Consider the following 26,709-nt stretch of genomic DNA (forward strand, 5'->3'; position numbering starts at 1 on the left):
AAGCCCATAATATAACATTGATTTCACCATTAGCATTTGCAGTGTCTGTAAAGGAGAAGAAAAGAAGCAGGAACATAAGATTCTATACATCAGAGGAAGGCGATTTGTTCTAGTGCATTGAAAAAAAATACTAATGATGATGACTTTTTAAAAAATGTATTTTAGAAATCAAGGATAGGGCAGTCATTTGTTTTAATTGTGAACAAACATTCTTCTTTTGTAAGGGGGGGGGAATGTGGCCATCCAAATGTTGCTGGACTCCAAATCCCATCACCCACAGGTCAACGGTCGGGGTGATGGGATTTGTAGTCTCAACAGCATCTGGAGAGTCTCAAGTTCCCATGTGTTCTGTTGGTATAGAACATTAGTACTGACACTTGCAATGTAATAATTTGCTGGGGAAACCCAATCAGATGGGCAGGGTACAAATAAATTATTTATTATTATTATTATTATTATTATTATTATTATTATTATTATGCACTGGCTGCCTCTCGTTTAGTACGTTCTAATACAATGTCTGCCGTATAAAGTTGTGCTGCTTATCTCTGGAAGGAAACAGGAGGGACTGCTGTGGGACAAAGGATTTCTATGGAAACAGGAGAGATGTGGTCATTGACTAACCTGCAGGGAACTGGACTGTGTGTCAGGAATGCAGTCAAGGTGTGACTGGGGTGTGCAGTAATAAATAATAATAATAAAATTTTTTATTTATACCCCGCCCTCCCCGGCCAGAGCTGGGCTCAGGGCGGCTAACACCAGTAAAATTACAATAAAAACATAATAGAAGGGGGAAAAAACCCAATTAAAATACAGGTTAAAATACAATTTAAAATGCAGCCTCATTTTAAAAGTAGCCCATAGATCAAAACCATAAGGGGAGGGAAACATAAGGGTCAGACTGAGTCCAAACCAAAGGCCAGGCGGAACAGCTCTGTCTCGCAGGCCCTGCGGAAAGATGTCAAGTCCCGCAGGGCCCTAGTCTCTTGTGACAGAGCGTTCCACCAAGTCGGGGCCAGTACTGAAAAGGCCCTGGCCCTAGTTGAGATCAATCTAACCACCTTGCGACTTGGGACCTCCAAAGTGTTGTCATTTGTGGACCGTAAGGTCCTCCGCGGGGCATGCCAGGAGGACTTATGTGAGCACTTAAGCTCAAATAAAATAGACAATAGCATCCATGAGAGTGCACAACTGTGTTGTGCTGATAACAGGGCTGGCCGGCCCATCAGGTGGACTGAGGCAGCCACCTTGGGCAGCAGAATCTCACAGGGCGGTGCCCCTACAGACGCCATGGAAGCAAGAAGGGGCAGCTTCCAGCGAGATCTCACTGTCTGGAGGTGCCAGAGATTAAATCGGGCAAAGCATGCACTCTGCCACTGAGTCATGGCCTCTCCCTAATTAGCCTTAGGCTCTGTCCCTGTTGTATTCCCCTCTGGTTTCCTTTTCAAAGGAGGGCAGGGTAAAGATTTGCACAATTATAGTCTGCTTTTCTAAGAGTGTTTGGTGGCACTTCATTTCTTATGTGCCGAATTCAGATATGCAAAACTCCAAATTGCAGTTTGGCTCTCATTATGTGCTTTGCTTTTATTTTTCTACAATATCTGCTCCCTTATCTATTTGGAAAATACAATCACTGTACTGCTTTTATGTTTTGCAACTCTGATTATAGTCTCTCTGTACTTTTCAATTTTGCATGAGTAAAAAGCTTAATGTAAAAAAAACAAACCCCAACTTAAAAAAAAAAGTTAAAGAAGAGCAGGGGAGGGATGTGAACAATTAATCGTAAAGCTCTCCTAAGATTCATTGTCGTTTGTCATTCATGGCTGTTCCTTCATCATAAATCAGTCACTGTATTCCTGGCTCGAGGAAGAAATAGCCTTCATGGTAGCCTGGAAAGCAAGAGTCGTAGAACATTTTGTGCTCAACAGCAGTGTAGCCTGTGGTGGTTATGAGTGAGATCTATGCATGTGGATGTGTTTATATCTGCCCACCTTTTTCGCATGAAAACCAGCGGATAAAATACTTTGGGCTTGTCTGTCTAATGTCCAGAAACATTTCATTTAAGAGCTGCTTATAGTTTGTGCTTGCTCGTGCATTTCTGTGATGTCTGTGGCATTTTTGTTGACCCAATTAACATTATTCAAATTAAAAGTACAGTGGTACCTCTGGTTACGAACTTAATTCGTTCTGGAGGTCCGTTCTTAACCTGAAACCATTCTTAACCTGAGGTACCACTTTAGCTAATGGGGCCTCCCGCTGCCAGCGCCACACAATTTCTCTTCTCATTCTGAGGTAAAGTTCTTAACCCAAGGTACTACTTCTGGGTTAGCAGAGTCTGTAACCTGAAGTGTTTGTAACCCGAGGTGTTTGTAACATGAGGTACCACTTTTTAAGAAAGCAGCTCCTGTTTGAATACTGGCCAAAACAAAATCTTTTATGCTGGCTGTGTGTGCGGTGAATGCATCCACACACATTTGGTCCTTGTTCAATGTCCCTCTGTGCCAACCCAGAACTACTGCGAATACACTGCATGGCACACATGTGAGATTGTAAGACTTGAATTTCCAAATGAGGAACGCTGTGGGGAAAGGGACATGCACACATTCAAGACACAAGCATGCGGGTTAAGCGGGGTGGGGGTGCAAAAGGATCCACCAGGCCATGCAATGCCCAGCCCTCTCTCTCCCTTCTCTCCTGTTGCCTCCTGAACACGTCAAAGAAAGCTCCTTCAGGTAACAAGACAAGGTACAAAAAACTTGGACACAAAAACATTTGGAGGGCAAAGCTACCCATGGCTACTCACTATGTGCAGGGACACAAGACACAATAAGAGATTGAGTGTTGGGGGGGAGAGACTCATTTAATTTCATTGTACAATGACAATAAAGGTATTATTATTATTATTATTATTATTATTATTATTATTATTATCAGTTGCTGGGAATCACACATAGCAAGGAGTGCTGTGGCACTCAGGTCCTGCTTTCAGGCTTCCCAGAGGCATCTAGCTGGCCAGGATGCTGGACTAAAGAGACCTTTGGGCTGAGCCTCCTGTTCCTTGTATGTCCCAGGGCAACAAAGCACAATTCTCTTTGACACCCATTGATGGCAGTAGTTGGGCGTTTAGAAAAATGTGAGGTTATTACCATGACTCAGCGTGAATGGTGACTTGCAAATTTAAGAAAGCTTGTCCTTCTAGAGCAGCCGTTCTCAACCTGTGGGTCCCCAGATGTTGTTGGACTACAACTCCCATCATCCCTGAGCTCTGGCCTTGCTAGCTAGGGATGATGGGAGTTGTAGTCCAATGACATCTGTGGGGGACCCACAGGTTGAGAACCGCTGTTCTAGAGTCTAGGATGTTTAACCTAAGCTTCTTTTCCTTTCCTTTAGCTTCACTGAAAAGAAAGCAGATTGTAAAGCACCTGCTCTCTCCAATTGTATATGTGTCAAAAAAACAACAGATCTGTTTCCTCAGTATTTTCTGTCTTGCGGAGGCCAAAGGAACCCAAACTGAGCTCAGACTGAATGAAGGACAAATGAGACATGACTTTATTCATGAGATTAGAAATTCTGCAAATGGCCTTTTATAAAAGAGCTCCTGATCTAGGTGGGACTATGAGAAGGGGCGAGGAATTTAACCTTTTGCTGAAGTCCTGCTTTGGATCACTGTTCTACCCACCCCCCAAAAAGCCATCCCCATTGCTCCAGTTCAGGAAATGAGGAGAGGCACCTGGTTGCTGATAGAAGGATTGAGAGCCAGCGTGTAATAGTTAGGCATATTGGACAATTACTAGGGAGATCAGGGTTCAAGAACCCCCTTAGCCATGAAGCTGGCTGGGTGACCAGTCACTGCCACTCAGCCTAATCTGCCTCACAGAGTTATTGCAAGGAGAACATGGGAAGGTGTGGGAGAACCATTTATGCTACCATTAGCTCCTTGGATATAAATGCAATACAACAACAACAACAAATGTCACATCTAGTTTGCCCCTGAAAATGACACTTCAACTCCTTGCTTGGACATAGGGAGTTGCCCCTTCTCCACCTGTTGCAGTGAAGCAGCAGCTTCTGCCAGCAATTCTGCTCTGCTGCCAGGACAAAATGCCAAAACAGAAGGTTTTTTAAAGGAAGCAGAGTGAGTGGTGATGGAGGGCATATGTATTCGTATCTGAATGTGCAACATACTTGGGTCCCCGTTGAAGCAGTTGGGCATGCATGGCTACAAATGTGCACATGCATTCCTTCAGGTGCTGGAGGCTATGTGTCTTGAATCACAGGTCCCCAAAACCCTGGTTTTGGAACCTTATTTCCTACAATGCCAACACTCTGGGCACTCAGCAAACCAAGCAGACTACCAAGCTCTGTAGGGTCAAGGCCACCCTCTAGGCTTCAGAAACAGCCCAAATGCTATCAGCCAACCTCCATGACCAGGCTGTGAGCCAGCTCCTCATTCTAACCAATGCCATAAGAACAGAAGATGAACCTACTGGATCCGTCCAAAGGCTCGTATAGTCTAGCACCCTGTTCTCACAGTGGCCATCCAAATGCCTGTTGAATACAACAGCACTCTGCCCACCTGCAATTTCTTTTATCCAAACAACCCGTGTTGCAAAAGAGAACGTGTTGCTAAAGGTAAAGGGATCCCTGACCATTAGGTCCAGTCGCGGACGACTCTGGGGTTGCGGCGCTCATCTCGCTTTATTGGCCGAGGGAGCCAGCGTACAGCTTCCGGGTCATGTGGCCAGCATGACTAAGCCACTTCTGGAGAACCAGAGCAGCGCACGGAAACGCCGTTTACCTTCCCGCCGGAGCGGTACCTATTTATCTACTTGCACTTTGTGCTTTCGAACTGCTAGGTTGGCAGGAGCAGGGACCGAACAACGGGAGCTCACCCCGTCACGGGGATTCGAACCGCCAACCTTCTGATCAGCAAGTCCTAGGCTCTGCGCCACCCACATCCCTAACGTGTTGGCCTAGACACCTGCAATTCCTGACAAATGGTATTCAAAAGCACCATGTCTCTCATCACAGCGAAGGTAGAGCATAGCCATTGTGGCAAGTAGCCCCTCCTCTGACTTCTGCCTCGTTTTGCACTCTGATCCAGAACTAACCACCAGCCCACCTGGGCCACATTCTGTGTCTGTGGACCATTGTTTGCCTCTCCAGAATCTGAATTCTGATCTGCCTGTGCTAGAGCTCAGCTATGGTGCTGTCTCTGAGCTTGGGCAAGTTTTGGCAATAGCCCTCAGCAACCTAGTCTACTGCATGTGTGCCACAGTTCAATGTCTCACTGTGTAGCCCACCACTGCATGAACCAGTCCTGAGCAAGAGTTTAAAATGAAAACAGGAAGGAGGGCGGGGGATGGAGCGACTACCTAGGTGTATTCGCAGAGATCAAGGATGGGGAAACTTCATTTGACCCTTTGCCTCAGGGTACCTTCCCTTCACATTCAGTCCTGATGCTCTGATTAGCCCACCATCATAGGCCCCATTAACTTCAAAGAAGTTTTGCCAAGTCCATTGGCTTGAAAACTAGGCTATTGTCTCCTAATGTGTTCCCACAGAATGAACCTACGAGCTATTATCATCCTTCCCGCTTGATGTATTTGTACTGGGGTATTAAAACTACTTAATACATGTCTTATAGGGGCTGAATTTCCTTCTGCACTCTAGAGCATATCGTCAGCTGGTAATAATGCTAAGTTTTACTGTCTGTAAGCCATGGTTTAAGTGTGGCTAAATCTACTAAAAATAAAATGACTTGATTTTCCTGGGGCGTGTGTTCGTAATTATTCCTCACTCAAATCTGACCAAGTAAATGCACCAAGAGAGGAAGAAAAGGCCCCAGTCCAGCACAGCAGGCACTAGGGGTGGAGGAGAAATTCGACTCACAACACATTTACAGCTGAATGTATCAGATTCGCACTTTCAGAAACCAAACACAGCTAGTCTTTGAAATTTGCACTTATGTGATTTTTGTGATGCAGTTCTCCAACCAAAACATGCAAAAATGCAATTATTCAGGAAAAAGGTGCATTAAATGAAGGTATTTGTGAAAATAGCGTACAAAAATGCATATGCTTGAAAAAATATGTACATTAGTCTAAACTGCATATAAGTAAAGGGACCCCTGACCATTAGCTCCAGTCGTGACCAACTCTGGGGTTGCGGCGCTCATCTCGCTTTATTGGCCGAGGGAGCCGGCGTACAGCTTCCGGGTCATGTGGCCAGCATGACTAAGCTGCTTCTGGCGAACCAGAGCAGCGCACGGAAACGACGTTTACCTTCCCGCCAGAGCGGTACCTATTTATCTACTTGCACTGGTGTGCTTTCAAACTGCTAGGTTGGCAGGAGCAGGGACCGAGCAATGGGAGCTCACCCCGTCGCTGGGATTCGAACCGCCAACCTTCTGATTGGCAAGCCCTAGGCTCTGTGGTTTAACCCACAGTGCCACCTGTGTCCCTAAAACTGCATATAGAATTATGTTAATTAGGGAAAAACTTGCACTAAAATGCTAATGAATTTTCATGAGGATGTTTTTTCTTTAAGCTTGCAAATTGGTGCAAAATGTGGAGGGCTGATTTTAAGATTGAGAAAAGGAAAGAAACAAAACTGACAGATTCTTCCCTCCCTAGCAGTAACACATACACAGAGTCAGAAAGTAGTTGTCTGCCTTGGTGGTGAAATAGGAGGCTTGTGTTCAAATCACAACTAAATTATCCTCAATTTTTAGGGCGGTCCTGTGCCCAACTTTACAGACAACAACCCTCTGTTTTGAGGGCAAACAGGCCTGCTGCTCTTTCCCACCAGGCAGAAATCTACTGTTTGTCCTATTTAACTGATAATAATTCTTTCTAAATTTGCACCTATGTATATCAGGCTTCCTCAACCTTGGCCCTCCAGATGTTTTGCTTAAATAAAATAAAATTATGGACCTTTTAAAAATGAACATAAAGTATGATTTTAACAGAGACATTATGCAGAGGTTCAGTTGGTTTAGAGCACCAGGCAGGGCCTTTTTTGTGGTGGTTTCCTAATGGAAGAACTTCCCTTTTATAGTACAAGCTCCATTCCTGTGGCATTTGCACAAGCAGTGAATACATTCTAAATCTTAATTAATTCATTATTATTATAGAACTACACAATGTTTAGAAGGCATCTGAAGGCAGCCCTGTATCAGGAAGTTTGAAATCTTTGACATTTTATTATTATATTTTTATGTGCTGGAAGCCGCCCAGAGTGGCTGGGGGAACCCAGCCAGATGTGAGGGGTATAAATAATAAAATCATTACTGTACTACTATTACTATTATCTGTATGGCTTGGCAATATATAATTGAAATTTTTTAACTTTTGCTTTTTAAGATTTATGGATTGTATCACCAACATTTTACTCAGAGTAAACCTATGGAAATTAATGGGCCTAAATTTGTCATGTCCACTCATTTAAGTGGGTTTAATTTGAATATAACTAACACTGGACCTAATTTGTGCTTTAATTTGTGTTACATGGTGGTCATATTTCATTTTGTTCTTTCATGTAAATCCCTTTTGGGGAGGGAGAATCGCAACAGCTGAAAAGCAGCCTTTATTTTAAACACACACACACACACACACAGGAACAGCTGAGTGATGATTTTGTTTATCTGATGACTTCTCACTTTTTGATTCAAATGATTTCTCAAAGCAGAGAAAACTAAAAAACAACAACTAACAAACAGTGCAATCCTATGTAAGTCTACTCAGAAGTAAGCCCCACTGAGCCCGGTGGGATTTACTCCTGGGGAAGTATGTCTAGGATTTCTGCCTAAACCTGCAGTGTCAGCTTAGCAGCAGGCAAGAATATAACAAATGGGACTAAGCTCCACTATACTTGGAAGCTGAAATCCTGCTTTAAAAGAAAACCTGTGTAGGCTGCCCAAGCCCTGAAATTTGATGACTCTTAAGAGGTAATAATTAGAAGAACCTGCAGGACTAAGAGGCCTCACAGCAGTTTTTAGGGTGCCCAAATTGTAAGCAGCTGCAGAAGAAATGGATTTGGCAAAATGGGCATTGACCGATGTCATTACCTCTGCATTGATCTTTGCACTTTTAGTATACCAAAGCGAACATAACTCAGGCACACTCATATAACCAGTGCATCTGAACAAAGGCATTATGCCCCTTTTAAACATATTGCATGTTTGCTTGATTGACAGAGGAACAAAGGAAAGGAAGTGGTAAATAAATGTCCTGAACATATGGAGGGCACCAGGTTGGCTGATCTGACCCTATGACATATATATTTTAGAGCACATTAACACTTTGTACCAGCCTTCCCCTAAGTGATGCCAGCACCCAGCAGCTGGGGCCAATGGGAGTTACATAGAATCATACAATTGTGGAGTCCTGACAAAATGAATCATACAAGCAACATTGGTCCAAATGCTTTCATAGACAGAAAATTATATATGCAAATATGGCACAGACATGCACAAGGGAACCAAAAAATACAGAAGGGATTGCAATCCTGCACACACACACACAAATGCTATGTTCACAAACAAGTGAGGGCGTAAACAAGCATATTAATGTCTACATCTCCAACTGCAAAGGTGCTTTGAAGGAAAGCAAGCCATGGGCTGCAAACGCAAACTCTTTCTTCCAAACATTTGCATATTTGACAGAACATCACATGCTAGCAATGATAATTTGGCACATTTGTGAGCATTTGCTTTAAAAAGGGGGGGGGGGGAGAGAAACAGCCGTATCTGCTTATTGCAAACGCTCCTTTTCTTTTTTCAAAAAGAAAACATTTTGTTGTTTTTGACAATGTGCTTGCACAACGGAATTCTGCACTTTTTGTTTCCGAATTTGAACTTTGTGGTTTGCATCGCCTCTATTTACATGCATCTAGCTCAGAACTCTTGGAAATAGAGGGGAGCTTGAAACACGGCAAACACAGAAACACAGAATGGGAAGTGAGGCAGAAGACCATCAATTCCACCTTCCCAGCTGAAGGCAGGATCCTTCACCCATTGTGTGGGTGCAAGCAAACAGCAGGCCACAGGATGTCACAAGCCATGAATAGGAATGAGCAAGGTGCGACTCATCATGTCAAGCCAACGCTTCTGATACCTGCATGCAAATGGCCCGAATGGAAACATGCACAAACTGATTATGGGATGGCAAGTGACATGTGCAATGAAATGGAAAAGAGGAGAGATAGGCGCAGGGAACGGCATGCACGGCAGGCGCAGCTAATCCAGGCATTTCTTGAGCAGGAATCCTCCAAATTTGGCCACATTTCTTTTATGTTCACATTTAAATGCAGCTTTTTGAGAAAACTTTCCACCTGGTTATAGGTTATTTGGGTTTTTAGAAATTGAAATTTGGTAAAGGGTGTGAAAACGAATTTGTGCATGAGAGGCGAGAGGCTATAGGGAAAGACAGCACATTCTCAGGGTCCATTCTCAATCCTTAATCCTACATAAAGATCAGTGCTGTGTGCTAAAGCTCCGCCAGGCCTGGTAAACTCTAGAGCCAAGATGCAAACTATGGCCACATCCACCCCATACATTTAAAGCGCTCTTATTCCTCTTTAAGAGTCATGGATCCCCCATGCCCAAAATCCTGGGAACTCGAGTTTCACTGTTTCCTAAGGACTCTCAGCTCCCTTACCAATGATAGTTCCCAGGATTCTCAGGGGAAACCGTCACTCTTAAAGTGGAACAGAGTGCTTTGAGGGCTCATCCAGACTTCCTTTTGTGCTGCGTTTCTAGACACAGGCCCGCGCTTTAAAGCACCATGATGGTAGCTCAGTCGGTACAGCATGAGACTCTTAATCTCTGGGTCCTGGGTTCGAGACCCAAATTGGGCAAAAGATTCTGGCATTGCAGGGGGTCAGACTAGATGATCCTCGGGATCCCTTCCAACTCTACAATTCTATGTCTGAATGCTTTTTTATTCCCCAGCTTTCCCCGTGAAAACCCACTCTTTACTGCTGAATGGGAGCAAAACAATTCAGGAAAACCCGAATTGCCGTTTGTTCAAATTTAGTGTTAAAAAGCACTGGGAAGAATGGAAAAAAGGGATGCAGACACAGCGCTTTAATGCCCAGACGTGTACATAGAAAGTGAAGGGCACAAAGCTTGGATGAGCCCTAAATGTATGCAGTGGAGGAGACGAAAAAGCCTCAGAAAGACTGGCAACAGCAAACATGAAATGATGTTTGGTATTGTCTTCTGAAAGATGGCTTCCAGGCACCCAAATGTATTAGCATTCCTATGGAAATTCAAAACTCCTCAAGAGCCCCAGGTTGAGGAAGGCTATTGTAGCCAATATAACTTATGGCTGATTCATGCATTTGACATTTTCAGGTTCAAGAAATATCTGACTTGTGGGTTAGGGACGTCACAAGAACCCAGTGGCTGGGTTCTTGTGAACAAACATGGCACTGGGAGCCTAGTCTTTCTCTTAACACTGCCTTGGCGTTGGTTTATTGGGCGGCTAGCCCATTTGAAGCCATGTGCACCATTTGCAGCGGGTGCCCTATGGTTTTATTATGCCATTTAAATGTGGGGGTTTTTCGGTAGCTGAGTTCAAGCAGCAAAATGTTAATCAGCTCATGCGCTGGTCTAGATACAGACAAGTAGTAAAATATCTTGGTTTAGATGAGTCTGTAAGTGTAGGGAATGTATGTGCCCTGGAAATTGGGTGGTGCCCTCATGCCATGCCCTCTCCTTGGGCACACTGAGACATAACATTTGCCTAACACCTACATCCACGAAGCCCAGAACAGCTGGATTTAAACTGCCCATAATAATATTACTTATAACGTGTGGCCATTTGGTAGTCACAGAAGCAAGAGAGGCACACATGCTAGATAGGTGAGATCTTTTCCTAACGTGGGGATGGCTCTCTACATTTAAAGCCTTGTTCAGATAAATAGCTTCAGGCAGAAGAGGAATCTTATCTGTCTATGTTAACTCTTAATGCAGGATATAGTAGGAATGAGGAACCGTAGAACTATATAGTGTACCAATTTGGACATCACACCAAACCATAGTTTAGCAGGCAAGAATGAGATGCAGGCTTAGACACTCTTCCTCCCATCCCAGAAGCAAAGCCTATGGTTTTTGCTTAACCAGTGGTTTATTTTTAACCATGGCTTCTTTGAAATGTGAACTTCAAACCATGGTTTATGAAGCTGGCTTGTTCAAACAAATCAGAGTTAATACTATCATTTAGGGTTCTGATATCAGTGGTTAATCAAAAGTGGAAGCAAAAGTTTCTGGACTCCACTTTGTAGCTGCGCTGGAGGAGAAAAGGGGGAAATGCATGGATCGGGGGCTCACCTAGGCTCCTTCGCATCACTATGAACCATGGTTTGCTGTAACACCCAAAGGCAGCCTTTCTGTGAGGGGTCTGGTTGATGGCAACATTTGCCTCACCTTCTGGCAGCTTTTGCAGGTGCACAAAAGGCCACCTTAAAGCTGGAGAAGCCAAATGGTTTTCTTTGGAGCACCTCATTACTGAGGCAGGTTTGTCAGCCAGATATGCACTCAGCCTGAAATGTGTTTGTAAAGTGCCGTAGGACAAGGAATGCGGCAGGATTAGCTCATAAGGGAATCCACCAGGGTGGGTATCAGTCAAAGCTGAAGCTACTCCTACAAGCAAGCTGGATGAATTTGTCAGAGGAGGAGGGAGGCGAAATAGGGGGGGGTATATTGCAACATATGGCATTTATCAATTGTTTCATTTACAGCTTAGGATGAAAAAGGAAAACAAAAACACAACTAAGGAATGAATGAACAAATGATGGGAGGAAGGAAGGAATGATGGCCCTCACAACATGCTGTGGATTTCCATAGACAGGATGGGCTTCGATGATGGGTCATGTGGGTTGTTGTTTTAACTGAATCTTACCCTCATCCCTTCAAATCGTGATAGTGCTCTTAAGGGTCTCAGAGCTCTGAGGGTCCTAAGGGATTTAATGGGACCCATTTCGGAGTATCCAAGTGTACTAGCTATGAGGCTTACTAATGAGACCTGAATGGAGACACAAAATGGAAAAGTCCAAACCATTAGCACAAATCCTACCATTCAGCTTCTCTTCTCTGGATTTTCACCTGTAAAGATAAGCCTGGTTAATCAACTGATGAAGAAAGAGCCTAAAAGGAGGAAAAATATATAGCATTAACCCAACACGAAGGCAGGGGCAAAACAACCCCATCAGCATTCTCATGTATAAAAATCATTTCCAGGAGACCTTCAGGATATAGACCCATTCACTGATTTCCAGTGCAAAATGAAACCACAAGACTTCAAAACCAGAGGGAACCCCCATCTTAAATGTTGTCTTACTTTCCTCAAGGTGACCACATGGAGGTCCAACTGATATCAAAAGTTGGTCAGAAAAAGGAAGAAAGAAGGACCAGCAAAGTCTAATTCTGGCAGTGTCTTCCTGAAACACAAACTTTTTTTGTGTGCAGTTGATATGATTTTTTTATATATAATTGAATGGAAACAGCAGGGATGTGGGCACAGCTCCCATTATTAAATTATGCAAACACTGTAATTTTGTGGCCTCAAGATGAATCACTTTGCAAGACCCAGCCATTTATTACGATCCTTTGAAAAAGAATGCCATAGACTGTGATGTATCTCTGTAATACCCAATTTCGTTGTGTGTGTGTGTGCGTTTTAAATGGTGTTGGACCTGTGTCACTATATTACACCCTTCTCTAGAAAGAACTGAACCCATTGTCTTGCTTTGGATTAGCAAAATGAAGCCGCCATGTGCCACCTTAAGGAAAGACTTGATGGCACGTTAACCTGTGGGAAAGAGAGAGAAGGTCTGATTACTGGAGGTGAACACACTTCATAGACACTGAAAGACGACAACCCTTACCCTTATGCTCTCAAATCGGGACAGGGCTCGGAGGGGCCTCAAGGCCCTCAGCGTCCTGAGGGATTTCATAGCGGCCAGGTGGTCATAGCCGAGAATTGATCCTATCTGGCAAATAACTGAAATCTGTGCAGATCGAATGGAATTTGAAATTATTGGTCAAGGCGAGCAAAGAGAAAGGAAGAGACACAGAGAGAAAATAGGAACAGCACAATCAGGGGAAGATTCTGAGAACCCAGGTAAAGTCACTTGGCCATTTTGATACAAGTGCAGGTGAAGGTTGTGAGCGAACAGGGGCTACGTTTCTAATGAAGTATCTGCTCCACCGTGACTCAATGTGCCACGAGGCTCACCAAAGTGCTTAAAGTGAGCTGTGTAGCGGAATGAATGCCAAACTAAACATTCAGCTCCGGGGTCACAGGGATGAAAGAGTGGTGGAAGGTCAAAATCTGGGGAGGGTGGGAATAAAATTGAGGAATTGGAGTTGGGACAGGGGACCTACCAGGATAAGTGGCAGTGTGGCTGCCATCTTCCTTGCTCCCAACAATGCTTCAGGTACAACACACTACAGGGCAGTATCCAAAGAAGCAGATCTGCTGGCTCAGGGACTTTTGAGTGGGCAACAGAACTTCCCCTCCCTCTCCTCCCCTTGCATTCCCCCATATTTGTTCTAGGTTTTCTTCCAACCCTCCAGAGCAGATTTGGGGAGAGCCCAGGAGATGTGAGGGGAGAGAGGAGGGGAGGGAAGTTCTGCTGCACAGGTGGAAATCATTGTGCTAGTTAGTGGATCTACTTTACAGTGTCATTCCAAGGAGACAATCAGACAAAACACAGCCACCTGTTGGGCCACCAGTAGAGTCCCATCACCACCTCTTGGGACAGTGCCCAAATGGTATTTTAAAAGGGGGGAGGTGCTGCCACTTTAGCTTGTCCCAAGAAGCCTCCGCTCCAGTTTTTCAATTTTCTCCACCCCGCCCCCCAGTTTTCTGCCCCAAGTACTCCCCAGTCTTCCTCCTCACCATCACAAGGTTTTTACAAATCAAATTAGGTTGTTTTAGTACCCAGCTGCCGGTTGGTTTATGTTTGTGTTTATCATTCTGATTTTACGGCTATTTTATCGTTTTATGTGGGGATTTGCTACGCTTATCTTTACGAGATGAACTCTGCTGCTTCAATCTTTAACGTACCTTGTCCTGGGCTCCCTTGGGAGGAAGAGCGATTCACAAAACCAACAGCTGAATTGATTAAAGAAACTAGATGCAACAGGGGCAACCTCCTTTCATTGACTTGTGCACCTAATTCGTTCATGAGTAAGGCAAAACCTTGAGAAGGAGGCACAGCTGGGTGGGAGAAGACCTGCTTTGCCTGCAGATTGCCCACAGTCCCTGCCATTGCAGGGGGTTGGACCAGACAACCCAAAGGGTCCCTTCCAACTCTACAGCTCTTGTAAATTTAAACCGTGAAATGCACTACAGGTGCTGCTGTCCTCCTGACATAGATTTATCAGGTGTCTGTTCTACGGATTAGGCAGGGAAAGGCTGCAATAGCTGGCAACTCTTTGCAGCCTTGGACACAGTCCATAGGTTGAGGTGAGTTGACTAAATACTCCGCTGTTGATTTTGGAGGTATTTCATTTCTCCCTGTCAAATTTTATTCATAGGAGAAACCTCAACCGTATAGGCTTGGCGCTTTGGACTTGATTAAATGTGACCTCGGAAGATATTTTTAAAATAATCAAACAGCTTTCAAAATCCGTGCTGACTGCCCCACATAGCCCAGGCAAACGCGGAAGTCAGCACTTTTCAAAGAGAACTTCCCTGCCCCCCACGCTCTCCCCCCCTCATGCAAGCTTGTTAAGCAAGACCTGATTCTTTCCAACACATCTGCTTGAGCCTCTCTCTCCCGATGAATGTTGCACCCATAATCCTGTCCTGCTAGAATGCCACACAGCAGTGCTTCCAAATGCAAGACTTCCATGCGCCTTCTAGTAATTTGTACGGAATTGGTTTTATGCCTCTGGAAATGCTTGCTTGCTTCACACATTGTTCCTATTAATCACAATTCCTGTTTACAACATTTGTATGATGCCCGATAACAAAAGTTCTCTGAGAGGAAAGTAAAGGCAAGATTCTAAATGTTACGTCAACTTGGGTGGCCATAATCTCTTGGATGAGTAAAGCATCCGTTTTTTGCACAGGATAACACCCCAGAGCCCTGTGAGGCTGCAAGGCTGACCACTTTTTCTTCCTGACCTGAACTTACTTGCCAATGCAGCTGGAAGAAGTACTGTTAGAAAGCTGGGGTGGAGGGGAAGGTGGTCAACTCTGCTAGCAAAACCCAGCATTGGTTGCTAGGCATGTTACTAGATCCGAGAGGAGGGTGGGGATTAGTGAAATGGCGGCTGCTGTCACATCAGCACTGGTGGATACCTAAAACTATTGTCAAAGAGCGAGCCGACAGTAAATCACACCTTAACTCTTTATTAGCAAAAACACAGTCTTTATAGACTTGGCTGAGTGTCAGGCCTAATGAGCAGCTCATCCTTGGTAGGTCGTACCCCATGATTCAGTTGCCAAGACTCAAAGTCTCTGCTTCTCCATGGCCATCTAAGTCCCCTCATCTCCAGGGCTTTCCCCAAGCAAATTTTTCCTGCATGTGGCCTGGCACTGTTCTATCCATTTCAGCCCTCTTCTGGTTCTGTAAGACAATGGGGGAGGTGAGCTTGTTGCAGCAGGAGCAGGAGGCACCCATGACTCTTCGCCAGCCTGACTCATCTCTTCCTCTTGGCTTCACCTGCTTCAGCTTCTGCCTCCAATTCTGGGCTTCTCTCTGCCACAGACTCTCCCTGCTCACTAAGCCCTGTTACCTCCCCAGCTCCCAACACCTCTTCCCAGCCTTCTCCCTCTGACCCCAGGTTCTGATCCTGCTTTCCTTGGTGGTTCCCCAGCTGGTTCCTCCCACCATTCCTCTGTGTCGAACCAGTCCATGACACCTATGCAGTTCCCCATGGGAAGGGTCACTTGGATGCCTCTTTTCCAGATGAAAGGGGCAGAATCCTCAGAGAGGACCCTTGATCCTATGAACTGCACTGGGGTTGACCATTCTAGGAACACAGGAAGCTGGCATACACTAAGTTCAACTATTACTCCATCTAGCTCAGCATTGTTCACACTGACTGGCTCTGCAGGGCTTCAGGCATGGGGTCTCTCCCAGCCAGACCTGGAGATGCCGCAGATTGAAGCTGAGACTTACTGCATGGGAAGCAGTTGCTCTTCCATTGAGCTACAACCCTACCATTCAGGTAGCCAGCAATGTCCCTGCGACAGCAGCAGCCATTAGGCAAATAACCATCTTCCACCGAGAACAATTTGCATGCCTAGCTTCCAACGGGAAGAGGCCGCCATGCTTAAGAGTCCTGGAAATAAAGGGCCAAGAATGCAAAGGCGAGGAACCACCAGCACTTACCCACTGACCTATCCAGCGGCAAAGAGAAAATCTGGTTTAGAATTTACATTAACGCCACATGCTCAATTTCAGTTGCTAAGCTAATGGGAAAGCCATTTCTCTCTCACACCTTCACTGACCTCCCAGGACTGGTTGTGAGGATAATGAAAGGCGGCAATGACTGGATGGTGAACAGTGGCGTAGAACATAAATAATGAGCAGGCCATGTTGTTGTTGTTCCAGACCCTCGTTCATATCCGTTTGGAGCCAAGTGAAAGATAAGCTCAAACATCATTAAAGACTTCCTAGCATTTGTCCCAGGGGTATGGCTGCAGATATGTGGCATTGTGTGACACCCAGCCTCGGAGAAGAGGGCACGCAAGGCGAATTCAGGCCCAAAATATGCAGGCTGTCCTCAGCCCCCCTTACCCTCGCTTCTTCCGCACTGAGCCCTCCCGTAATCCTCAGCGTTTATAGCTATCCTGGCCCCACCTGTTTCATGCTCTCATTGGCTATGGACATTTTTAGCTCATCACGGCTGGTGACTTAATGTTAAGCTTTGGGGGAAACCGGTTGCTGGGTATCCACTCAAGCAAAAACTCAATACCTTTTGGCATCCGGACAAACCAGAGCATTCCCATCAGTGCTGTGTTTGTCGGCAATTATTGACCGTCCCCTGTTCGTTCAGATCTGCGTCCAAGGGAAGATGCAGAAATTGGAACATTGTGCCTGGGAGAGCCATCGGAAGCGACAGCTCAGGTCACAGACCTAGGTCATGTCCACCCTTGTACTTTTAAACCGCATTTAAACCACATTTAAAGCAGATGCCCCCCCCCCCCAAGAATCAAGTAGTTTACCCCCTTTCAGAGCTATGATTTCCAGCACCCTTAACACACTAACATTCACAGGATTCTTTGGGGGTAAGCTATGTGATTTCAATGTAAAGTGTGGATGTGGCTCTAGAGAGCCATGGAAGCAGTCTGTGGAACCTCAGGGGCTGAGCCTTTTCCTCCTTCAACTTTCCCTCCACATCCATGTTTTGCCTATGTATCTCCTCCGTCATGAGGCCTTCTCTTGGAATCGGTTTTCTATGACATATTGTACTATAAATATGTACAGTTGTAGATTGGTTTCCGAAGAGCTTAGTTCTCGAACGTTTTGGCTCCCGAATGCTACAAGCCCGAAAGTGACTGTTCCGGTCTGCGAACTATTTTTGGAAGCTGAACGTCCGACGGGGCTTCTGCAGCTTCCTGCAGCCAATCAGAAGCCGTGCTTTGGTTTCCAAATGTTTTGGAAGTCGAATGGACTTCCAGAATGGATCCCATTCAACTTCCAAGGTACAACTGTTCTCAGTGCTTTTTCCTAAAAAAATGTTTAGGGGTACTCTCATTTTCCTACTCATATTGAAATACTGCCCCTCAATGAGGCCAAACTTAAGATTCACAAAATGTTTAGGGGTATGCGTACCCCTGCGTCCCCTCAGGGGAAAAACCACTGACTGTACTACAAACCTGAGATATCGCTTCCTTCCTTACAGACCCTCCTGGGTGTCAAGATCAGCTGAGGAGGCCCTCTTGGTAGCTCCACCATCCTCAGAAGTTCAAGTGGTGGTGGCCTTTTCCGTGGCAGGCCCTCAGCTGCGAAATTCCCTCCTCACAGAGGTACCATATTTTTCATTCCATAAGGTGCACCGGACCATAAGGCGCACCTAGTTTTTAGGGGGGGGGAATCAAGAAAAAAAAAACTTATTCCCCCCCCCCCCCCGCTTGCTGTCATGGCTTCCTTTTTAGCCACGGGGCTGGGGAAGCCTGAGCTTCTCCCGACCCTAGCCCCCAGAACAGGTCGGGGAGCAGCGGCAAGGTTGCATGCAGCCTTGCTTCTGCTCCCGGAGCTTGCGGGGCTGGCGGGGGAAGCCGGCTGGCGGGGGAAGCCCCAGGGACCACACATTCACTCCATAAGATGCACAGACATTTCCCCTTAGTTTTTAAGAGGAAAAAAGTCTTATGGAGTGAAAAATACGGTACATCTAACTTTTAGCGAATGCTTAAGGCATACCTCTTCACCCTGCCTTTGACACCTGAAGGGCCCACCCTATTACCGTGACTGTAATTTGTTTTGACTGTTTTTAATGTTTCATTGTTGTAACCCGCCCTGGGAACTGCTAATGAAGGGTGTGTAATAAATTTAATAGTAGTAATAATAAAAAATAATAGCCATCCACCTTCCCCCTATTTGGTGCTGAGGATGTAGGCGGTGATGAGCCTTCAATTAAAATACAAAGTGAGTCCCAGGCAATTAAATCCTGCGGAAGCACTGGAAGCGCTGATTCTAACGCTTACCAAAATCTCTCTGAATCGACTGAAAATATGCAGATCAAGAATCATTAGCAAAGTAGACCAAACAATACTATTACTAATCAGCTGTGACAGGGAACGAGCTAAGTATGTAAATGTTGAAACTAAGCACTTTCTAGAGTAGTTTCAGATTCCGTTGAATCACCTGGTGTTAACAACTTCTTGGCAGGAAACGTGTACTGCCTGGAGGCTAATTAGTAAAATGCTTCTTTTAGTGTCACTGACTGTGAATTTGCTCTTTTGGTAGCAAATCTGCATTGTCTGACTGAGAGACGCCCACATTGTTCACTGTATTCTTCCTGCTTCCAGATTATATCATACACATATTGTTTGTGACCCACCAAATGGTGTGGGATGTTTCTGAACGTTCAGTGGGCCTTCTCTTCTCTCTCTTCTCTCTCTTCTCTCTCTTCTCTCTCTTCTCTCTCTCTCTCACACCCTATTCCTCCACCTATGACAAGCTGTAGGCATGTGTGAACTTTCCCCTATTATTTGCATATAGTTGTGGTTGGTATCCATCTCTCTTGAGAGACAATGGAGTGTGCCTTTGGGGGTGAAGTCAAACCACTGTGTCAGCATAAACAAAGGGACCTCCCTGGGGCACATGCCTGGGCAGTGTTTATGGAGGTCCTGGGCTGCCCAGACAACAAGGCCCTCACTGAGAGACAACAGGACTGCTCAAGGTGCCCCGACTATAAAATTGGAGAAATCGAGAGATTTATAGCCGCACCGGCAGCATATCTCTTCTTTCTCGCATCCAAAAATGCAAGACGGGCTTTTACACTTGCCAGAAGCTCGGCTCTGCCCTCACCCGTCCTGGAAGGATCCTTTAACAAAGTCTCATATGCTCAGAGACTTTGTGCCTGTTCACTGGGGGATATTGGAAATCCAGAGCACTTGTTCTTTAGATGTTCCTTTTATGAAGAGGCACGTAGTGAGACCATTGATCCCCTGCTGGTGAGGCTCACTGACCTCCCGGAAAAGCAAAAATTTGACTTTTTCCTGTTAGACAAAGATCATAAGATGACCCGGACGATCACCAGATTCTGTGTACAGATCTGTAGGCGCAGACCATCCCCCAAACTAAACTAGTTTGTTAAGAAAATCCCCAAACTCAGTTCCTTGTTGACTCTGGGACATCTCTCTGTGGTAGCTTATCTTAAAGTTTTAAGTGTCTATACGCTTATCACATTTATAAATTTTAAATTTTTTGTTGTACATTGTTTTAAATGTTTGATTTCCTTCTGGAATTGTATCCCCAAGTGTGTTTTATAAGCTGGGCTCCGACCGTAATAAATTACCTATCTATCTAACAAGACCTTCCTCTTGGCCTCACTGATGTGGTCCAAAGGAAAGGAAAGCAAGACATTTGGCACCAGCTTGGCTACAGAAGTTGCCAGAAGGAGGCATGCAAGGCGCCGTCCAACTGCCTTAGGGACCCCACTCTGGATTTGACAAGGTTTTACTCCTCAGCCTTTTCTTCTGAAGATGTCCCACGAAGCAGCTCTTGGGGATGGGATGCTTATAGTGGTAGGGCCTCATTCTCATAAATAGATTCAGGAGAAGCCTTCATTAATGTGATGTATACTGCTTTATTGTACAGGTATTTGGGCTTTTATGCTGGGAATCTCTTATGTTTACTTCCGTACCACAGTACAATCATGTTATTACGTTTTTACATCAACAATGCCTAGCGGATTTATTTCACGAAGTGTCTCATAGATGCAATAAATAAATAAAAAAGACACCTAGGAACCAAATTAAAACTTCTTTTCATTCAATGAGACTTATTTCCCTGTTTTTACTATTTTATGCTGTTGTAGTTGCTGTCTTTCTCACTTGTTTGCTTTTACTGATGCTTGCATCTGTAACTGGTTGCTGTTTTATTTATTTATTTTAATTGTTGAGTGTGTGGGGGGGGTTGGGTTTTTTTTTCTCTCTTTTGCTCACAGGTCACTTTGGGTATGACTGTAGAAAACTTGACTCATAATGCTTTCAAGTAAATGTGAGAAAGACCACTTGCCCCTGTAAAGACCTGAAAGATCAATGGGACCACCTGGGGAAATTCAGCTCGTGTCACCGCCCTATAGAATATCATAGGGCGGTGATGTGGAAATGGGCATTTCCTGCTACTCCCCCTGTACTGTGGAGTGCTGGTCCCTTTGCTATCAGTTGCTTCAGGTATCTTGTAAAGCAATATACCTAACCCGTTTGCCCAGGCAGTGCTGGATTTAGGGCAGAGCAGGTAGTTCTTCTGCACAGGGCGCTGAGCCGAGGAGGCACAAAGTAATAATAATATAATAAACCTATATTTTTACAGGTATATACCCAAAGTTGGGGGGCATGGGTGGCACTGTGGGTTAAACCACAGAGTCTAGGGCTTGCCGATCAGAAGGTCGGCAGTTCGAATCCCTGCGACGGGGTGAGCACCCATTGCTCGGTCCCTGCTCCTGCCAACCTAGCAGTTCGAAAGCACATCAAAAGTGCAAGTAGATAAACAGGTACCACTCTGGTGGGAAGGTGAACAGTGTTTCCGTGCGCTGCTCTGGTTCGCCAGAAGTGGCTTAGTCCTGCTGGCCACATGACCCGGAAGCTGTACGCCGGCTCCCTCAGCCAATAAAGCAAGATGAGCGCCGCAACCCCAGATCGGTCACGACTGGACCTAATGGTCAGGGGTCCCTTTACCTTTCCCAAAGTTAGTGGGGCGCCAAATCTTGTCTTCGCTCAGGGCACCATATTACCAAAGTCTTCCTTTGCCGCAGGTGTTCCCTGAGTCTGTTTTGTGTGCTTGAATTCCTGTTTTATTGGTTTTCATATGCTTTTATATTACCATTCTATGCTGTATTTTTGTTTTAATTAAGTTGCCTATTTTTGTGTTATGCAGTGCTTAAGAGATTTTTAAAACATCAAATGGTTTATAAATCTGTTTAACTTAATAAACTGATAGGCGGATGATAGAGGTTAAAACATGTGACATGGCTGCTTGCATTCCTCCGGTCAGTAGAGGGCAGGGTTGAGACAAAGAGATAGTCAGAGGAAACACACTTTGTGGTTTCCCACTAAACACCCAAGCTCTGCCCCTTCCTCTTGCACACTCTCACTCTCTCATCCTGCACAAGGCAGCCATGAAAGTACCTCACATGACTTAGGCTCAGACTCCAAAGGCATCCTTGTGCATATGAAGCAACTATAAATAAACAGCATGTTTTATTTACCAGTAGGATTCCTGCACATTTTATTTCTCCTCTTTTAGCAATGCTAGTTATGTGTTAATTAAAGAGATGGTGGGTGGTGGGGTATCTTCTGATTCTAAGCTACACACACACACTCACTATAAGCCAATGATTTTTTTTGGGGCATTGTTGAAGTAGTAGCCAATAAAGTTCACTGGGGACCAAATCGATACACTGGTTTTTCGCCATGTCACATCATCACACATTTTGAATTGTTAAACATTAGCGAGGGCATGTCTGATTGCTGAGGTTTTTTGTGGTGGCCACACATCAGCCCTAACATCAACGGAGAAGGAAGGCAAAAAAAGACTATACGTTTAGACAAACTCTGTGGGCTTCCTTAACTTGCTAAAGGCTTCTTTAGCAAGCTGGCACCATTGTTATTGCTAGATCCAGTGCCACATTGTTCTTGAAGCAATCTGCTGTTTCTCTTACAACAAAAATGCATTGGAAATCCACTACCTTCGCATAAAAGACTTTTAGAAACAACAACATACGATTTAAGTCTGATGGTGGCTGTTTGGGAACAACTGATTACAGCAGATTGCGCAATTACTGCCAAGGCAACACAAACCTCCATCTTGCTAATCAACAGGGGAAAGAAATCCAGAAAACAATTAAAAGTCATTAGGAGACATCAATGCATCTACTCCATACGGCAACTTCTTTTTCAAGCCGATTTGGCAGAAGGCTGGCACTCAGTCTAATTCTTGAATGAGATGTTGTTAACCTGCTAGCCACTCAAGCGTTGTATAGAAGACTCTCTCTCTCTCTCTTTTGGCCCAGACGTGTGTGCATTTTGTTAAACTTGTATTGCAGCCAGACATTCTACACTTAATGGGGAAATCCTGGAAGAGGCACAGCTTTCCAGGAAACCATTTGAGAGAGCGGTAGAGCATTCACACACACACACACATCCTCCACAAACACAAAGAGAGGGAAGAGCTTTGCTGCCTGTGACAAATGATGTGCATGCAGAGTTGTGCCCTAGAAACACTGTTGCTCTAGAACAGCTATGGGGAAACTAGCTAGGCCCTCCAGGCCTCAGAAATTTCATTTTGAGCAAACCACAGCCACCACTTCGTATGTCGTAAGGAAAGTTCAAGGAATAATCGTTGCATCCCTGGCTTGAATTCTAGCTGCAGCTGCAAAGCATGAGCACACAAGGTCTGCTCTCGAGCCTTACTCTGCAGCCGAAAGTCTGCACTTTTTGGATTTGGTGCCTCTTTCTGTCATCCTGTGGAAAGTGGTGACTTTTGGCTACAAAGGAATAATCCATAGGCAAGCCAGGGATGCGAAGGAAGAGATGGGGCTGTGAAAGAAGAACCCTCCTTTGCAGCCACACCTTGACCTTTGACTCACCTGGTGTCAAAGAATGTCAGGTGACTGACAGGTGGACAGGCCCATCCAACTATTAGAGTGATCTGGCGAGATCTAGTTCCCCACTTCTCCTCTAGAGCCACATTGTTGTTCTAGAACAATTCATGACCCAGAACCACTGCCCCAAATTCATGGGACCACTGAGGGTTTCCTCTGCCTAGAGCTGATTACAGATGAAGTGGAAGATCGTTGACTGGGTTTCACCAAGCGCTTGCAGTAAATGGGTGGCCTGGGTGGCCACACCATGCTGATTGACACCAGTCCACATGGAAGAGCAGAATCAGTATAGTTGGTACAGTTACAGCCCCACCAAAGCAGCAATGGTTGATCTCCGTGCCTTCAACAGGGGATCAAAGCTAACCATGGCTCTCCTAATAATGGACTTGCATGATGCATGTGTTTTTGAAGCACCCTGTTTATCACATTCACAGGTGCACATGTGAAAAACTTTTGATACACACCTTAAAAAAAAAGATGGCAGGTGATCACGGCTTACAGCTACAAGGGTTGTCCAACACTGTGCGTGCAAACTTTTGTTAGCACAATGAGACTTTCCCTTCTTCTCCCTGTGCACACTTAAATTTTGTTCTGCCAAATCCTCCAACCCTCTGGATTAGATTTAGAGGTGGGGGAGGCTGCAGGGGAGAACAGAGGAAAGTTAAATTTGAAAAAGTGGAAGTAACAACAGTATTGGCTATGGTAACTTTAGTATCATACAGTGCAACACAATGCATGATGTTAGGATTTTTATGCAGCCGATGCTGCTGGTGTGATTAGTATAAATCACATGAGATGTCTGAGTAGAGTGTGGGAACGGAAGCAAATCCATGCCTGGGAGCAAATGTTTCAAGTCTGCAGGCCTCCACTGTGATTTTCGACTGAGGGAGAACTGGCATGTTTGAAACAAAATTGGGAAGTGCACCTGAAGTTTGGCAGCTAGCATGGAAAGATTAAGGGTGGAACGTACAGAGAGAGAGAGATAAGGAAATGAGACCATGAAAATTCAGAGCCCAAGTTCCTAGGCAAAACTTTCTGAAGTGCAATGGACTATTATGATAATGGAGCTAATGCTTGAAGTCGCCTTTTGAAAAGATGCGGTGACATGACATATTCTTGCTCAGCAACCTATTTACAAGCTCAGTTCCAGGAATATGAAATAAAGGCACTCAGCAAGAGAGCTGACTTTGGGCAAGGTGGTCAGAAGAAAGTGATGGAACGCCTGTTGTCAGAAATTGCTTTGTTTTATCTCACACATGCTTTTGCTGGTTATGGTGCATGGGCTGCACAGATAATATGCAATTTTTTACGCAGCTTTTTCAAGTTTTGGTTCTTTTGCTTTTTGCAAAAGAGGCACATTGCTTTGAGATACATTGGAGCCCATTATCAGAGATCATCCTTCAGGGATTCTCTACTGGACAAAAATAGTCTTTAGTTGATGGATTATGGGAGCAAGCGAGAATCTGCTTCAATAATCCACAATGATGAAATGGTTTTTACTGCGCCACATGTAGAAATCAGTGTCAAAGACTTGCCACAGAGCTGGGTAAGTAGTGGGTGAGGGAGCAGGGGGAGGAATGGCCCCAAGCACTGGCTTTAAAAACGAATTGGATTTCCTGCCCTTTTAAGTTGCTGATCTTGTTTTTAGATTTCAGGGTAAAACCGCACATGATGGAAAAGTTCCTTCAATTGAACTTTCTCTCTCTCTCTCTCTCTCTCTCTCTCTTTTTTTCTTTTACAAAAAGCAGCCACATGGCCCCCACAATTTTAACTGGGCTTGTGGAAAAGGGAATCTAACTATTTGCCACTATGCAATAGCCCCAAATCAAATTGCCAGCTTTCAAAAAAAAAAAAAGAGAGAGGCAAAAAACTGCAGAAGGGAACATTTAATGGTCATAGACATTCAAGCCTTCATGCTTCATCCACCACTGTTTGCAGGTTTGGGGAGGGGAAGCTATTGAAATCAGGGAATTGGTGCAAGCAATGTGTTAGATCCTCCCTCCCTCTGCACTGTGGCCCCAATGCAAATCGGTCCCTCTCCATAGTAGGGGACAGAATGCCCACCTTGTGTTTAGTTTGACTTTTCAGTAAAAAAAAATTCTCAGCCCCAGGCTACAACCACTAAAAGGAGACTCTGTTGGAGCCAGAAGGTAGCTCCACCTCACTGAAATTTGTTCTCCATTCTACTCAAATCACTGAAACGTCTCCTCATGCGTTAGGGTTCATATTTCATCTAAGCACTACTCTCAACACTTGAAAAGCCACAAGTGCTAAGTGTGATCTTGTATGCTGCTCAGAATTTTTTAAAAAATAAATAAATAAAAAAGTGGTTCTCGGTATCAAAAGGTGAGAAGGAGGAGTGCCCATGTTTCCAAATTTAGGTAAATTAAAATATTAATAGGGAGGCTGGAAGGAGGAGAACAATATTATCTGTACCACGTAATATATTAAGGACACAGCAGAATATAAATGAGCAGGAAATAGATGGGCAGCACCCAATGGAAGACATTTGCACAGGAGGTGGACGTTGACCAGTTGAGTCTGGAGAATACATGATCCGTAAATGACATCATAATTGACATCATAAATGACATCATAGGTAATAAATGACATCGTAAATGACATCGTAAATGACATCATAGGTAACAATGACATCATAATTAGTCTGCAGCATCTACAAATGCCATGGATTGTGTAAATAAGCCCCTTCCTACTGAAATGAGAGATGTGTGATCTACAGAAGGGCCTTGTCCAATATTTGCTAAGCAAACCTACCTAAGAACATAAGAAAAGCCCTGCTAGATCAGACCAAAGGCCTATCTAGTCCAGCATCCTGTTCCCACAATGGCCAAGCAGACTGCTGTGGGAAGCAGCCCCCTATTAAGACAGGAGTGCCACCGCTGTCCACCCTAGTGCTCCTCAGCAACTGGTGTCCAGAGGCAAAGGTAAAAAGGTAAGGACCCCTGGACAGTTAAGTCCAGTCAAAGGCAACTGTGGGGTGTGATGCTCATCTCACTTCAGGCCGAGCGAGCTGGCGTTTGTCCACAGACAGCTTTACAAGTCATGTGGCCAACATGACTAAACCACTTCTCATACAATGGAACACCGTGATGGAAACCAGATCGCACGGAAACGCCGTTTACCTTCCCGCCACAGCGGTACCTATTTATCTACATGCACTGGTGTGCTTTCGAACTGCTAGGTTGGCAGAAGCTGGGACAGAGCAATGGGAGCTCACCCCGTTGCAGGGATTCGAACCACCGAACGTCTCATCAGCAAGCCCAAGAGGCTCAGTGGTTTAGACCACTGACATGCAAGATTATATGCAACTATCGTAACTAGTATTCCTTCAGGAATCTTTCTAGTCTCTTTTTAAAACCATTGAAGCTTGTGGCCATCACCACAGCTTGTGC

At 44.9% G+C, this 26,709-nt stretch overlaps 1 protein-coding gene across 3 annotated transcripts in view; it reads right to left on the reverse strand.

Annotated features, from left to right (window-relative positions):
• Positions 1-26,709, reverse strand: part of SCN5A (sodium voltage-gated channel alpha subunit 5) — a 307,891-nt gene that overhangs the window by 17,834 nt on the left and 263,348 nt on the right. For all 3 annotated transcript variants that reach the window (XM_083405984.1, XM_083405985.1, XM_083405986.1), the window contains 2 exons: positions 12,892-13,014; positions 11,907-12,029 (listed from right to left, as the gene is read on the reverse strand). In XM_083405984.1, the coding sequence (XP_083262110.1) occupies positions 11,907-12,029; positions 12,892-13,014 (246 nt within the window). The remainder of the gene's footprint in view (positions 1-11,906; positions 12,030-12,891; positions 13,015-26,709) is intronic.

This window comes from Podarcis tiliguerta, assembly GCF_965153285.1.
Source record: "Podarcis tiliguerta genome assembly, chromosome: 12".
NCBI classification, from domain to species: Eukaryota; Metazoa; Chordata; class Lepidosauria; order Squamata; family Lacertidae; genus Podarcis; species Podarcis tiliguerta.